Here is a 16,508-nt window from a genome sequence, read left to right as displayed (position 1 = left end):
TAACAATATTTCCTTGGTCGTCTTTTAGTTTTATTATTGTTTTTTTGTTTGTTTATTTTTTCCTAGGCCTAAAAAGTAAGCTGTATTTTTTTCGCCTTTTTCTACCCAATCTTGTTTAGACCTTAATTGGGCGCCCTTAGCTTTATATTCATAATGTGTTTCTAGCTGATTTTCAATTTGATTTATTTTTTGCAAAATATCATTATTTTCATTTTTTTGGTATTTTTCAGTTAAGAGTGTTAATTTTTTTTCCATTTGCTTTATTTCGTTATTTTTATTGTAAGCTTTACTTTTGCAATAATTTATTGTAAATAGTTTAATATCAAGTTTAATCGCGTCCCAAAGAAGATGCACATCCGTAGTTGTGTCTTGCATAATAGTTTTATATTTTGCAATTATTGTTTCTATTTCTTTACAATATTCATTTTCTTCTAAAATAGAATTGTTTAATTTCCAGTATCCTGGACCTTTACTTTCGGCCGTTACGCTTTGTAATTTAAGAGATACGCCTTGGTGATCTGTGCTTTTTATTAATGCGGGTCTTATATCGCTTGATTTTGTATTGAGCACAAAATCTTTATTAATTAAAAAGTAATCAATTCGACTTGCTTGACTGAAGTTTTGTCTTTTCCAGGTAAACTGTACTTTTTCGGATTTAAATATCTCCATATATCGATTAGATTGTGTGTTTTAATTAAAGATTTTAAACTGTTTACTGGATTTATATTTTTTCGTTTTCCATTAGTAAGTTTTCTATCTAAGTTTGACAATGCATCATTCATGTCGCCGCCTAGTATTACTGTTCCAATTGCATAATTACTTATGAAATCAGAGAGATTTTTAAAGAACTTGTTTCTTTCCGTTTCTATGTTTGGTGCATATATGTTAATGAGCGAATAAATTATGTTTTCTATTTCTATATTTAACATTAGTATTCTACCGTCTTTGTCTTTGTTTTCATTAATTACTTTACATTCTAATTTATTATCAATTATAATGGCTACCCCTCTACTTTGGGTTGTACCATGACTAAAATAGATAACGTTACTAGTTTCAGTATATAATTTTTTTTCAAGATTTTCATCAAAGTGACTCTCTTGTATAAAAGTTATAAGACTTTTTTGATTTTTTATCCATTGATAAAATCTTGTTCTTTTCTCTTTATCCCTGAGTCCTTTAACATTTAGCGTACATATATGGATGTCTTTTATCATATTGATTGATTTTAAAATCTTGTTTCATGTGTATGGTTGCTATGGTAACCATTGACCTAAAATTTTGGCTTCAAATTCAATGCTTTTTAGGTGAAATTGGGGTAACTTTGGACTTGTGTACACATACCTGTACAAATTGTGCAATAAAATTACTTTTGATATTGTAATAACAAGCATAGTACTTGACTTTTAAAATAAAAAAATAAAATCAGCAGTCCATAATATTCTGGTATTAGCAAATCCAAAATACCAAAGATCGGTATTTTTAGGTTTCATAAAAAAAATGAAAATTTACCTTTTTCTAGCCAAGATTTATAAAAGAACGCAGGCATCGACAGAAAAAAACTTTATTGCATAATAAAGACCAATGTATACTCTATCAAATATAAAAACACTGGAGATGGTATATTGCTGAATTTAAAAAAAAAAAAACTTTGAAAATTGTTGCCATGGCACTTTCTGAAAAATAGCCAAATACAGATTAAGGCAATTTTTTTATTAGTATGTACCACTAAATGCATAAAACATAGGTACTTTGCATATTCTCAATAGATCAGTCTTTCACCTTTCCTATAATGCCAAAATTAAATCTAAAATGAAGTAAGGATGCTAATTAAAGTTGGAAAACCTTCCCCTACCCCTGGAAAATGACCGAAAAAAATGCTTAATTTACCAAAAAGACCTTATTTTTACAAGTCAAGTTGTATAGCCTATTATATTTGTGTCTGTTACTAGATTAAAACACAATTAAACAATTTTAATCTTTTTATCAAAATGTTTGTACTCTTAGTGGAAATTTGCTGAAAAGGATGAAAAAATATGGTTGGGGAGGGGGGGATTTTTTCATCAATTGTTCCTCTACAATTCTTAATGAGGTCTTGTCATTCAAAGTATGATCATTTGAGAAACTTGTATTAATATGTTTATGTACAAACCATGACAAAACTAACTTTCAAGCAGACATGTGACAAATCCTCCAATAAAATAGAAATATTATATCTTCATTATTACAATGAGGGTTAAAAATCAAAACATAAACAAATAACATACCAAACCACACACAAAAAAATACATATAAATGTTTTACCAATAATGTTTCCAGTATATTGTTTGTGAAACAGAGCTTGAGCACACATTTCATACTATGAACAGAAATGATAAATTGAATTTGAACACCTCCAACTGATCAATAAGTTATATCATTATTATAAACAAGAAGCAATAGCCTTCTCCTGACCTACGTCACTTACTCTAATTCAGTAATGTTTTTAATGTAAATAAGCTTTATATTTCTTCCTTTTGAAATGATTATAAATTCAACCTAATGTAATGCAGAGAAAAACTATGAAAGGGTCATTATTGAAGGATTGTTGAAGTGAATAAAAAAAAATTATATGGCATTTGTGAGTAAGTTATAAAATTGCAAGATTCTGAATTATCATTCCATAACACTAAAAAAAAACTCATATTTTTGAAGAAAAAGAAAAATTGTCTGGCACTGAGAATCCCAGCTGATGGTGATCTTTCTACATTCAAAGTTTTTTTTAATTTCAGTTAAGTAATTTAAGAGAAGTTGTAATGAAAAGCTGATGCATGATAATTTTCAGTAATTTCAAAGTTCAAAGGGACATAACTCCTATAAAAATTTGAGAATCCAAATTTCTGGATATTTTGCATAACTACATATATGATATACAGATGAACATACGGACAGAGTGACTTAACTGCTAGACCTGCTTCTGTCTTTTGCTAGGCAAGTTAAAATACAAATAACAAAGTTTTGCAAAAAGCTTTTCCTCAATGATATACTCATCTTGTACTAATAAAAAAAGACATCCATAATTTTATCGATTAATAAAAAGAACCATTCAACAAATCATTTAGAACAATGTTATGTGTCAAACTGATGTTGTAAGTGAATTTTCCACTTCAGTAATCAAAGTCTCTCTCAAAGCATCAGTTTTCCTTGCGTGTCTGGAGAAAAAACTTGAAATCTGAAGAGGTGTCAAAAATTCTGTGCTAGAAAAAATTCGTGAACCATTCTGGGTAGCATATTTCATTTCTTCTGCTACACTGTCAGGATCTTCTTTGTTTCCAGTCTGTAACCCAATGTTAAACTTTGCAATCAGATACTTTTTTTGTTTTTCACTAAACCTTTTGTTAAGTCTGCTGGCTTTCAGTGCCCAACCCATGGCTTGTCTATTTTGTCCTTCAATTACATTGGCAGGAGCTAATTCAACATCTCTTTGTGTTATCTGTGCAGTGTTTAACTTTTCTACGTAAAGCTGCACTTTATGAAATTTGGGGTGTTTTTCAGCAGTGATAACACACTTATCTACCAAGTGGTGCTCCTCAAGCTCTCTATGTGTGTTGAAACTTTGGACACATCCATCTGTTTCACATGTAAAAATTCCAGACAACACTGGATCCACAGCTGTTTCAACTTTAGGGTTTGGTCTTCCCAAGGAATGAAAGTCAACAGGGATTAAGCAATCATTGATAATATTCAGTTGAGGAAGGTTCACACTGTAATTTGGTGGTTTAGGAAGTAGTTTGCCTAAAAACAAAACAACACATGGTTAAAAGTTGTTTTTTATCTCAATATACCGTATTTTCGCTATTTTGTGCATTTTGCCTTTGATCTTTTTTGTGATAATTTTCATATCATGCTACTCACATGAGATGGAAAATTATCACTAGAAACTAAGAAGTCACATGGCATTGCGAAGGAAATTGACATGAAATTGACAACGTCGTCATAGGTAAAATAGCGATAAACAGATTATCAGTGGTCATCTCAACTAGATTGCTTTTCTTGCTTTGGCTGTGACTGGCTCAAGCGAGAAAATCAATCTTGTTTAGATAACCAAGGATAATCTATAATTAAAAATACTATGTTATTTTTAGTTTATTATCAATTATATATTGACTGAAATAATATAATGGCTATAATTGTTTTATCAAATTTTCATTTTTGATGCCAATTATAGGGATTCAAACAGTAAATGAATGTCAATTTTGCCAGTAGAGTCATTCATGAATAGAATGTAAATAACTATAAAGATAAGCTATATATATATATATATAAGCTATATTTTAACATTCATTGTTGTATGGTCTATCATTGCTGACATGTCCTATTATCTTCTTTGTATTAATTCCAGAAGATACATGATAAATAAGCAACCCCTCATATGAAATACAATCAACTTAAAACAATGTTGTCTGTGCAAGAATTGCAACAGAGGCATACTTTAATCAATATCAAAGAGACAACCAATTAGTTTATGAACGAAAAAACTTAGGCCAATGGATAATCTAAGACAATACCTGACAGTCTTTTATTCTTTATATGTAGCATCAATCGTATAACTCTTACCTTCTCCAATGCTGAAATGCCTCCAAACTTTTATTCCTTCATCAAGAAACAGAAAATTATTTAAAGATGAAATTGCAGGAATGTTGATAGGACATGATTTTTCTTTGACAGCTGGCTTGGAATCAACCACTTTGACAATGTACTTAACATTTTTTACTGTGGATTCAATTGCCTGAAATTACAAGAATACAAACATGTCAATTTGTTAAAGACACATTTTCTAATTTTTTAAGAAAAACGAACCAAACTCCGTATATAGCTAACCATAGACAAGTTAAAAAACAACTTGGCGTACATGTAATTGCAGTTAAGACAAAAAACAATGATAGTCCAGCGGAAGGGGACGATAAATAGCTGACCCGTGTTAAGAGAGAGCCATATCTCTTGCATGTTAAAGACACCCTTGTATATTTAAAAAAAGAGCAGGCTAATGCCGCTACAAGGCAGCACTCGCACCCTCAAACGTCATTTGTGTCACTGTTACACTGTAAGGGTCAATCAATTCGTGATGATGACTGTAAAATATCCGCAAAACCTGACAAAAACATCGGCAATCACTTTTTTTACTAGTCGTTGATGATAAGGCAGAACAAGAAAAGTAGAGCTTTTGATGATAAAGAAGGAACTTTACTTAAATTTATTGTGTCTGTAGTTGAGATTTCTTAAAATGGTAACCTAAAGAAAGGCCTATACTTATTTTTATATTTATAATAATATGTTGTGTCTTGTAATTTCTGAATTATATTGCTTTTACACTTGTTTACCCTGCCACTTTTGCCGAGTAGTAACACGTGAGACAACAAATTATATTTCAAACAAGATCACCTTCTTCATCTGTGAAGCAGAAGTAACATCGTTGCCCTCGTTAATATATCTTCTTATGCCTGCCTTTAGGGTTGCTGCTGTCCTATCACAAGCTCCCTTTCCATCTTGCGCTTCACAGAAATTGTAGGCTGCTATTTTTCCACTCATGGCTATTGCATTGATGGTATCTGTACATTTGTAACAGCCTGCATTGTCAGACCACAAGTGCACCTTAGAAATGTCTTCATATTTTGTATTCAGGTCCTCAACTATGTCTAAAATAACAGATGTTGTTGTTACTGAATCTTGTGAAATCTGGCTATGAAATATATGGACAAATGTAAGACTCTGAAGGTTTCCTCCTGTTCTCCGGAAAGCGACACCGATATGCCAGGAAATTCCTCTCTTGGCATACCAATTTGATTGGTCTTCCCTGTACCGTCTTGGCAAGTACTTCATAGCCCAATCAAGGACAATTACAACCTCAGATTCTTCTAATGAATCAAGAAGATCTGATTTTGCAGCACCCTGGTTCCTAGATCTGATTATATGGCATTTCCAATTAAGTATCTTCTCTTTTGCCTGAGAAAATTTATACAGGTAAATATCTTTATCTGAGACCTGGCATTCATTCACTAGCTTACTTATTGCATGCAGTAGTTCTGAAATCTGTTCACAGTGCTCACAAACATGATCATGATCATGATCACAACATGACTGAAAGTGGTCCTGGTCCTGACTAGAAAGAGCATACTTTCTGCAATGGTCCGAAATATTTGATGTTTCTGAGATGTGTACCTAAAATATATTATATTAATGATTTCTTTTGTTGATTTTTAAGAGATACAGGTATTGTAAATTTTGCATTTGGGTTTTACATGTATTTAGGTCAATCTTTTTGTGCATGTAATTAGATATAGAAAGATTTGGAGTGAGTGCCAATGATAATGAGACAACTCTCCATCCAAATAACAAATTAAAAAAGTAAACCATTATAGGTCAATGTACGGCTTTCAATGTATGTTTTACACCAGAGTCACATGATAGAGAAAAGGGATGTAAAGGCGCATATATAAAACCAGTTCAAAGCCATAAGAAGCCCTGTTGATTCTGTTCATTGTGTCTTTTATGTTGTGATGAATAAGTACCAGGCCACGTCCACTTGTATTTTTTGTCCATCTGATGAGTTAAGCCTTTTTCAACTGATTTTTATAGTTCGTTCTTATGTTGTACTGTTATTCCACTGTCCCAGGTTAGGGGGATCCCGCTAACATGTTTAACCCGCCACATTATTTATGTATGTGCCTGTCCTAAGTAAGAAGCCTATAATCTAGTGGTTGTCGATTGTTTATGTACTACATATTTGTTTTTAGTTCATTTTTTTTTACATAAATAATGCCATTACTTTTCTCATTAATTGTTTTAAATTGTCTTATCAGGGCCTTTTATAGCTGACTATATGGTATGGGCTTTGCTCATTGTTGAAGGCCATACGGTGACCTATAGTTGTTAATGTTTGTGTCATTTTGGTTTTTTGTGGATAGTTGTCTCATTGGCAATCATATAACATCTTGTTTTTTATATCCTCTTTTATTTCTTTTTAAAGTGGATTTATGTTATGTATTTTGTTCAAGCTTATTGGTATAAATTTTGGTTAGGTAAAGATTAATTAATCAGAACAGTTAGTACCTTATAATCTACTTTCAAATAACGTTTACATTCTAGCAATAATTCTTTGTGTTGTTTAAAAGTGTTATCTGAAAGGCTGATAGATCCCATCTTGTGCAGTTCTGCCAGAACATCCTCTAACTCCTGCAATGTAGAAGATTGAAATTGGTATTATGTCAAAGGATAGAAGGCATGGCCTATCATGACACAAGAAGCCCTACAAACAAAGTATTAAACAAACAAGAAAATAAAAGACTTACATATGACTTTTAAGTTCACAAAAATACAGCAAAGTTGTCTCACTATGAAAGTATTTTGATTCATGGATCTCAATTTTCTTGGTTTCATGAAAAATTGTTGGTTTGTTGGTACTTAAATTTGTTTTTTACAATCGCACATTTCAAATAACCATGATAACATGCAACTGAAAATAAGTGTTTCATGGGGTTTTAATTTGATTGCCAATTAAAAACACAAAAATTGATATAACATAGAACAATTCCATCATCTAGTTGTCACCTGTGGGCTTCAATAGTGAGCCACAGCAAAAAAAACCAACAACTCGAATGCCCCTTTTTTGTCTATAAAAAAAAATGTTCAAAACACTACAAATGTAGGTGCAACTTACCTTAAACGCTCTTACTCCTTCTGCTAGGTAGTAATCTAAACCTTCAAGAGACTTTCTCATTGTAGCAGTGCATTCAGATAGAATCTTGAACATAGTACTGTCTCCTAATGATAAAAAGATTAAAAATGTTTTAATATGGTAAATTATACCAATTCACATCTAAAAGCATAGTTTTAACATCTGTAAAAATCTAATAAATACTTTCCTGCAAACAGAAATTCTCATGTGAAAAATGCATTTACCATTACACAATTGACAATGGATGACTGTGAATGAGAAACAAATCATATTGCTATTAGCCACATGTAGAGAATTACATGCATAATACGTTGACTTCAAAATTATTTTTCATATATATATTAAAAATTTGAGTCAAAGTCACAAATAGCCAGATTGCAAAGAATGGGTCTTTAAACTGTTTTGAACAAAATTAATAAATTTTTCAACATTTTGATGAAAAAAAAAACCCTGACTTCCAATGTCAGGAAAAATTGGGAAAAAAAAACAATTTAATAATAGCACTTCAATACGTGTACTATCAGCCAGTGAATTTTAAGAATGTGGGTTGAAAACTGTAGGAAGAGTTGATGGCAGAGGATTTGTATCAATCCCTCCACCCTCCCCCCCTGACATAACCATACCAAAATTCCACTAAATGCAACCCAGCCAATCACCAAAAGTCAAGTAACATACCTAATGGGTTGAAATCATTTTCTTTGCAGTACTGTTTATATTGATCAACTATTGCTGCTGGCCCCATACATCTGATTATATTGGGAGTCTCGATTTTTTTACCATCTTGTAACTTTAATTTTCTCTCTCCAAAAGGGAGGTCCTTGATAACATGAGAAGATGTTATAAAGTCCAAAAAGGAATCTAGTTTTGCATGATCCATTCTATTTCGAGTATCTTCTCTATTCTTGGGTGGCATCCCACATCCTTCTTTGTTAGAATGTTTCTTAGCTGCATAATATCTGTACTCTGAAAGGCCTGGTATTAATTGCTCTGTCTCATTATAATTTAATTGTACCGAAATGACAGACAAAATCTGTCTTCTTATTTGCCATGACTCTGCCTTTGAATAAGAATCTGCTAGTGATCTTAAAAGTTCTGTATCAGTTTCATTTGTATTGGTGGTACTGCTTTCATAATTACTGGAATCATATGATGCTAACTGTTGCAAGATAATGTCTACATCCTCTTCAAAAATAGTCATTACAATTGCTCTGATGCATGCACTTATTTTTTTCATATAACTCAACTATGTTTTCCTGGAATATGAGACCCATAGACCTGTTGGCATAGATATTGTATCTAATCCCTCACAAAGTAAAAATGAATTTAATTTCTCCAAACTTTCTATCTGATGAATGGTTCTTTGACTACTTTGACTGTTATTTTGACTACTCATCTGTGTTTCCTGAAAGAAAGAAAAAGAATTTAGAGCAAATGTTGACATAAAAATTTACTAGACACAGGCATTTGTTGGATGGAACATATGAATTCCTAGCATGTAAAAGTGTGACTTTTGGCCCCTTTGGACCCCTTTTACACAATGGAAAAAAAAACAATCAAAATTAGACTTGAAATAAAACAATTCCAGTCATATAATAACACATTCAGCTAAAGAAAACATTTCTTTCATGCTCATTTCAACACGGGTATGCATTATATTTATCATATTTGCTTGCCAAGGGTAAGATCCACTCCCGCTCTCTTCAGAGAGCGGGAGTTGAAGAGAGCGGGAGTGGACCGTAACTATTGGCTAGCAAAGATGACCTTACTTATACCCAGTGTAAAGAAATTAAACAGATATATCATGTTAAGGAGGGATATTTTACGCAAATACCCCTCAAGAACATGATATATCTGTATAATTAATACATCAAATGTTAATGTTTAAAAGCGCATTGATGATCATGACGTTACAAGCGTTCATTCAGAGAGAGTATTTTTTGGCAAATACGCATATATCCTTTTTAGCAAATACCCCAGTGCTGTTTAAAATAAATGATATTCATTTGAAAACAGTAAATTGGTGAAAAATACACTAGCTATCAACCAATTAAAATCCAGGATTCTTACATAAGGTGTAATTATAACAAATATAATGCCTACCCATGTTAAAACAAGCATGCCTGCACCAAGTCAGAAGCCTGTAAATCCGTGGTTATCATTTGTTTATGTGTTACATATTTGTTTTTCGTTCATAAAAAAGGCTGTTTGTTTTCTTGCTTGTATTGTTTTACATTGTCTTATCGGGGCCTTTTATGCCTGACTATGGAGTATGGGCTTTGCTCATTGCTGAACGCCGTACGATGCCCTATAGTTTTTAATGTCGGTCATTTTGGTCTTTTGTGGATAGTTGTCTCATTGGCAATCATACCACATCTTCTTTTTTTATATAAACTATAATCTGAAAGAATTATTTCGTAACAATTTAAACATTAAATATAAAACTGGAAAACATAGTCATACATGTAGTTGATAATATCATATTACCTGTGAAAATGCAGAAAAATGAAACTCATCTTCAGCTATTTCTGGATGACTATAAGCATCGTCTTGTTTTCTTTTTGCTCTTGACTGTAAAGATGAAAATGTCAATAAAATTCCCAAATCAAGTGAAAACTCCAGTACAACTGCATCCATTACTTGGAAGACATTTTGAAATTCTTACACAAACTTATAAATAAATTTTGTGATTTTGCTGTCTTCTAATTGGTTAAAAGTTTTACTTGTTTTTTTAATGTAGTCAACTTTAATGGTGCCACACCCACGTTTTTATTGGTAAAAAAATTCTATTAGTAATACTTGATGCATTTGAGCAATTTCTAATAAAAAAAATATCTATCATGAATTGCAATAACTTATTTTCAATTTACTGAACAATACAATAAATTTTTGACTCTTTTGAATCAAATTATAAAGCATTACATTTATACTTATTGATAAAAAAAATTAGGGTATACACTGTACTACATACATGTATTACAATGATATATGCTAGAATATTTACATGATCAACAGTTTCAATTAGGTCAATTCCTACTACATCTTCGGAGTACTCCATTGCTACTGTCTGAAAGAAAAAAAAATTATGCTGAATCAGCTTTGTCAAAAATTAATGGTATATATATAAAACAAGATTTTTTGTGTGAAAGTTTGATGAGGTACCTACAATGGTGATTTTCTTTAAAACCAAATACAATAAGATAATAGGAGATGCACAAAGACTTTATGTAATGAAAATTCCTTAAAAGTTTCATGGAATCCAGAAATTCATTGGTTTAGGAGTTGTGGAAAATGGATGTGTCGAAGACCATGTTTTGCTATAGGGAAACCCTAAATATTATTCTGATCATGAAGTGATATAGCAGTACACATAACTCGGAACCAAATAATATTCTGTCAAAGTTTTAATGAGATTCATTTACTGGTATAGCTGTAGTTGTTGAGGACTCAAATACAGTAACATGATCACTATATAAACATGAACACCCCCCTTTTAGTTAGGGTATTAGTATTGAAAAAAACAACAATGGCAACCAGGAGCTTCCTGTTATTAATCTTGACATTGTCTTTAAGTTTGAGAGTTGGTTATGCCAAGCTTGCCTTAACTTGAGTATAATCATATATTTTAAGACATGTGAAATGTTGTTCAATTTTTTCCTAAATAAACTCGCATACCTTTGATTGGTTTGCAGTAAAAGTCTGTACACTGCTGCTTACATCGGTACATGTCTCTGTTGATATTTTGCAAACTCTAAGTCTACAATTAAGGCAAATAGCTGAAAAAAAGAAAACAGCTATAAAAAGAGTGAAAACATAAAAGTAACTACATACAGTAAAACCTGTCACTGTCACCTCTTTTCAGCAAAAACCTGTCTTAATGCTCACTCCCATATATGCTGTGTACAAATTGTGATTAGTGGTTTGTTTTTCTTATTGTTGTATGGTCTATCCCAATGTTGACATGTCCTGTTATTTTCTTTGTATTCATGTCAATGTAGTTTATATCTATGTTTATTGAACCTCTATTCAAAAGTTACCTTTTTTTGCAGAACCCTTTCTCATTCTCAATTTGTTTAGTCTAATATGATATATCTGTTTTTCTGCTAACATGCCAAAAAATAGGGTAAGTATACAGTAGATAGGCATTATATACATTTTTTTTTTCATTAGTTATTAGTGGCTTTGAAGTATCTGTCAGATGACTGCTAGTACTCTCAGATCTGTTCTTAGTGTCTTTTTGTTGTCCGGATGTACAAGTACTCAACCACATCCACTTGTATTTGTGTCCATCTGATGAGTTAAGACTTTTTTTTATAGTTCTCAGTGGTTGTCATTTATTCATGTGTTAATGATGTTAAATATTTGTTTTTCATTCATTTTTATATATAAATAAGGCCAAAAGGTTTCTCGTTTTAATTGTTTTACATTGTCATATCAGGGCCTTTTATAGCTGACTGTAGCTGACTATGCGCTATGGGCTTTGCTCATTGTTGAAGGCTGTACGGTGACCTAGTGTTAATGTCTGTGTCATTTTGGTCTCTTGTGGACAGTTGTTTCATTGCACTCATACCACATCTTCTTTTTTATAATTACATTTTATAAGGGAGTTTTGTATTTACCCAGGACATATGGTGCCAAGGGTTAATACAGCTGCCGGACAATTTATAACAGGACCAATGCAGTCAGAAAAAGGAAGTTAGTATAAACACCATAATATTTCAATTAGGTTACAATATGAATGCATCCAGACTTTATAGTGCTGAATTGATAATTGCCAAAATATATAAGGATTAAGGTACAGTTGTATGTGACCTTTGCTTGGTCAGGATAGCAGAATTTCATATATTATATATACATTGTATTTTTCAGGCCCTAGACAATACAAAATTATATCATTAAACTTACGAGTGTTGACAGCAAGGACAATTCCATACTTGTCTTGGATCACTCTGATATGGTCAATGGATAAGGTCCTATCTACTCTCTTCCTTTTACTTTTAGCATTGATATCCTGATCAATACTGTGGTCTATATCAGGATGGGAGCTTATAAAACTGGGAAGTAAGCACAGCCTTCTTCGACTTCTTTTCAAATTAAGGGAAAGTAGATGCTTGAAATGACCCTCACATACTTCATAGGTTCTTGTCGATACACCACAATTTTCCGCTGTTGGTATAATGCCACTTTCAGTCAACACAATATGAATTTCCTCTTTACTTACAAAGTCATGATAAAAAGGTGTGCATTCTACATCAGAATGATATCTATGAATATGGCAAACCATGCTTTAAAATTCTCAATCATTAAATAATCTAGGGTCTGTAGGGATAACTTGTGGTTACCATAATTGTCATTGTAACAATTGTTATTGTTTGTGCAGAAGACAGGAGAATATTAAGGTAGGGGAGGGGAATGAGCTTGAGTGTAATTGTTTTAAGCTGTTATCTTTATTTCTCCTAATATTGGAGAACCTATTTGATGATAACAAAACAGTCAAACTAAACATAAAGATATATTACAGGCAAAATTTTAAATAAGAAAACAAAAATGGAAACTGCTATTTGAAAAAAAAACGTAAAAAATTTTGCTGGACTATAAAACAATTTTATGATGAAAAATCACCATAAAAGTTACCATAGCAACAGTTATATGGGGAAATAACAGCAAATTGTCATTGAAATAGTTGCACTCATGTTGAGATACAAAATTTAATGATAAACAGAAGTAAATAATTGGCCTGCATCAGACAAATATGATTTTGTCATTGCACCGTTTTCATCAATTGTTGCTAAGGTAACCAATTTTGAATGAAAATATTTTTTTTACCAAAAATATACCATCTCCAATTTTTTTACACATTTTAAAAAAGGGGTAAAAGTTAATGGGAAGCTATACTATTTATTTCTTGATGCCTGCATTTTTGCTTAAAATAATTTTAAAAACTGCTATAAATCTCGATTTTCAGAATCTTCATTTTTTGCTATTTTTGTCCATATTTTTACATATTTTAAAAACTGAATTTTATTGATATACCATCAAAACGGGAAACCTTTAATGTGTTGTTTTTCAAAATCCAAGTTGGATTTTGAAAATATTACCACACTATCATATACAAAACTCATGAAGTCGGCCCACTTTTGACATGGTAGATCATCCTTTTGCAGCAGATATAATGAATGTGTGGTTTCCATAGCAACCACATACTAGAAAACCAAAATAAGACCATTTCCAATGTTAGTACATGTAATTGAGGCTGCATACAAAATTTCATCAAATTTGGTGACATACAATTTCCATGTCACTTTGATGTTACAGAGAATTGCTCTTAAGTTTTCTATGTTGTGTCATGTGTACTATTGTTTGTCTGTTTGGTTTTTTTTCATTTTTAGCCATAGCGTTGCCAGTTTATTTTCGATTCATGAGTTTGACTGTCCCTCTGGTATATTTCGACCCTGTTTTGAAAACGTTTTACAAGACTATATTTGGGTTAGACAAATATGTGAAGAATGTTGTGATGCTCTGTTTGAAAATGAAAACGGAATTATAGACTTTTATCTTTAGCTGTATATGATGCTGAAGTTAACACTGAATAACACAGACTTGTTTCTGATTGAGGAACGCCTTCATAGGACTCATTAATGTTGCCGAAAAACATAATCGAGCATTTTTTCCGGAAATATATACTTTTTAACATGTGTTAAAAGAGTGATACATTTCAGTTGTATTTCATTCATTCAAAAGATGGTACAGTGATACAATATCTTTTTTTACAATATAGTTAGTCTAACAATCTGTGCAATGAATATAGAATATAGTTATTGAACTGATTCAAACATATTTGTTACCGTAACCAATGAATAAACATAAAACTTTTTAACAACTTTTTTGATATGAGCGTCACTGATGAGTTTTATGTAGACGAAACGCGCGTCTGGCGTACTAAATCATAATCCTGGTACTTTTGACACTATTAACACATACTTTCAGAAGATGCAGGATAAGTGCGAATGAAACAACTCTCTATCCAAGTCTTAATTTGTAAATGTAAACCATCGTATGTCAAAGTACGGCCTTCAACCCTTAACTTTGACTCATATCGAACAACAAACTAAACGGGGTCCCAAAACTTACTACTACAAAACCATTCAAACAGAAAAATCAACAGTTTAATCTTTATTAAAAAAAGATAAACGAAAACCGAGAAACACTGATAAAAAAATGAACTCACAAAAAAAATTAACTCCTAGGAAACTTCAAAACAGAAAGACTAGTCCCTTTCTTAAAAGTTCAAACACATCAAACAAATGGACAACAACCGTCGTATTCCTGACTTGGTACAGGCATTTCCTTATGTAGACAATGGTAGCTTAAACCTGATTTTATAGCTAACTTAACCTCTCATATGTATGAGACTCGCATCAATTTCTATTATAATGACAACGAAATGATATCATCTTTCCGAGAAAATATGTTTCACAGGAATTGTAATCACAGAAAATATGTTTCAGAACTAAAAAAAAATTCCGGAACTAATTGTTTACAAAATGTGAATTAATGATAACTTTAAACTCACTTAAGATAAATTCTCAGTATATAAGATTTCTTGTTTAACCAGTGGAACACATTACACAGATAAGGAACATATTTCATGATGTTCATCAGGTAAAGAACAAATATCCAGACAAAGAAACTTATTTACCGGATAAAGAACAAATCTTTTAAACTAAAAACTCAATGTCACAAGATTTAGTACAAATTTTCACAATCTTAACACTTATTTAACAGGTAAAGTGTGGATCTTATTTCATAGAGATTGTACAAATTATAAAGAAAATATATGTGCAAAAAGTTCTCAAGAAACATACTTCCTGTGATAGTAGTTGACTGGACCTTTTTTAAAGGCACACATTTTGGCTCACAGATGCACTAATCGAACATGTTATTTTTTAAATTGGCTCAGTTTGCCAAAAATAAATGTGGAATATTCGCTGTCAACCTTACGACTTGTTCTGTAATTTTCTATCATTCATTTACATTCCGGCTACAATATCACCTTAACATTTGCTCTTTAATATGTTTTACTACGCATGTTTACAGTGCAAAAATGCGTGCACTCAGATATGTCTTCTAGTATTTTCAACCGTTTTTGAGGTAACCAGATCTGGTCTTCTATTCTATTTACCCTATACATAAATGCAATAGGAAATTACAACAACACTTCGGCAGAACAACTAAGGATCCCTTATCTTCTAGTGGCGTGAATTGAATAAAAGTAACAACAAATATACAACATATCTATTGATTCCTTTATTAGCTAATAAATACATTTAAAATTGTTTGACATAATAGTGCACTTTTCCAAATGCTATTGTTGAAATAGCTGAAATCATCTGACATGTATGGTCAATAACATCATACTCGAATCCATAGCAATCGTTATTTAAAGTGCACATTCTGGCACAGTTTAATCGAGAAAGCACTAAAAGAGCCTTAATAGAAAAATGGGTACTTTCGTGCTCCTCCAGTATATACTTAACATCAAATAAATCATTACCTGCAAATACAAATATGATTTTAAGCGAGAAACAAAACACAAATAGGTAAACAGAGAAGGTTAAGATGGCACTAGTCTTTGGACTTGTGACTAATTTTTTTCCATATTATTTAATGAATACTCTACAAATGATTGAATAATATTTACGGAACAAATGCTAGTACCACATTTGAGCATTTTGACAATTACTGTCTCTAAAGTGATGCTCAAAATTATAGTCTATCCAAATAACCATTTAAACTTTGT

The 16,508-nt window shown here is 31.7% G+C and overlaps 2 protein-coding genes across 2 annotated transcripts; both read right to left on the bottom strand.

Moving 5' to 3' along the window:
- Positions 1-1,545: 1,545 nt before the first annotated feature.
- Positions 1,546-8,957, bottom strand: LOC139485731 (uncharacterized). The gene is made up of 6 exons (XM_071270378.1): positions 8,387-8,957; positions 7,694-7,797; positions 7,087-7,209; positions 5,419-6,195; positions 4,594-4,765; positions 1,546-3,771 (listed from the first exon to the last, which is right to left on the bottom strand). Exons 1-6 carry the CDS (start codon positions 8,943-8,945, stop codon positions 3,113-3,115), a joined length of 2,394 nt encoding a protein of 797 aa, XP_071126479.1. The 5' UTR covers positions 8,946-8,957; the 3' UTR covers positions 1,546-3,112.
- LOC139484135 (uncharacterized) lies at positions 8,955-14,037 on the bottom strand. Its single transcript, XM_071267862.1, has 5 exons — positions 12,614-14,037; positions 11,384-11,484; positions 10,713-10,775; positions 10,196-10,279; positions 8,955-9,113 (listed from the first exon to the last, which is right to left on the bottom strand). Exons 1-5 carry the CDS (start codon positions 12,990-12,992, stop codon positions 8,955-8,957), a joined length of 786 nt encoding a protein of 261 aa, XP_071123963.1. The 5' UTR covers positions 12,993-14,037.
- Positions 14,038-16,508: the final 2,471 nt, after the last annotated feature.

This window comes from Mytilus edulis, chromosome 8 (assembly GCF_963676685.1).
Source record: "Mytilus edulis chromosome 8, xbMytEdul2.2, whole genome shotgun sequence".
NCBI classification, from domain to species: Eukaryota; Metazoa; Mollusca; class Bivalvia; order Mytilida; family Mytilidae; genus Mytilus; species Mytilus edulis.
The sequence above is the reverse complement of the archived record's forward strand: the minus strand, read 5'-3'. Positions and strand labels throughout refer to the sequence as shown.

Coding starts and splice junctions, on each gene's coding strand:
- LOC139484135 (XM_071267862.1), bottom strand. CDS start 12,992: ATGGTTTGCCATATTCATAGATATCATTCTGATGTAGAATGCACACCT. Junction 11,485..12,613: donor TGTCCTTGCTGTCAACACTC/GTAAGTTTAATG, acceptor TCTTTTTTTCAG/CTATTTGCCTTAATTGTAGA. Junction 10,280..10,712: donor TAATTGAAACTGTTGATCAT/GTAAATATTCTA, acceptor TCATCTTTACAG/TCAAGAGCAAAAAGAAAACA.
- LOC139485731 (XM_071270378.1), bottom strand. CDS start 8,945: ATGAAAAAAATAAGTGCATGCATCAGAGCAATTGTAATGACTATTTTT. Junction 7,210..7,693: donor AAGGAGTAAGAGCGTTTAAG/GTAAGTTGCACC, acceptor TCTACATTGCAG/GAGTTAGAGGATGTTCTGGC. Junction 4,766..5,418: donor CTGCTTCACAGATGAAGAAG/GTGATCTTGTTT, acceptor TTGTAATTTCAG/GCAATTGAATCCACAGTAAA.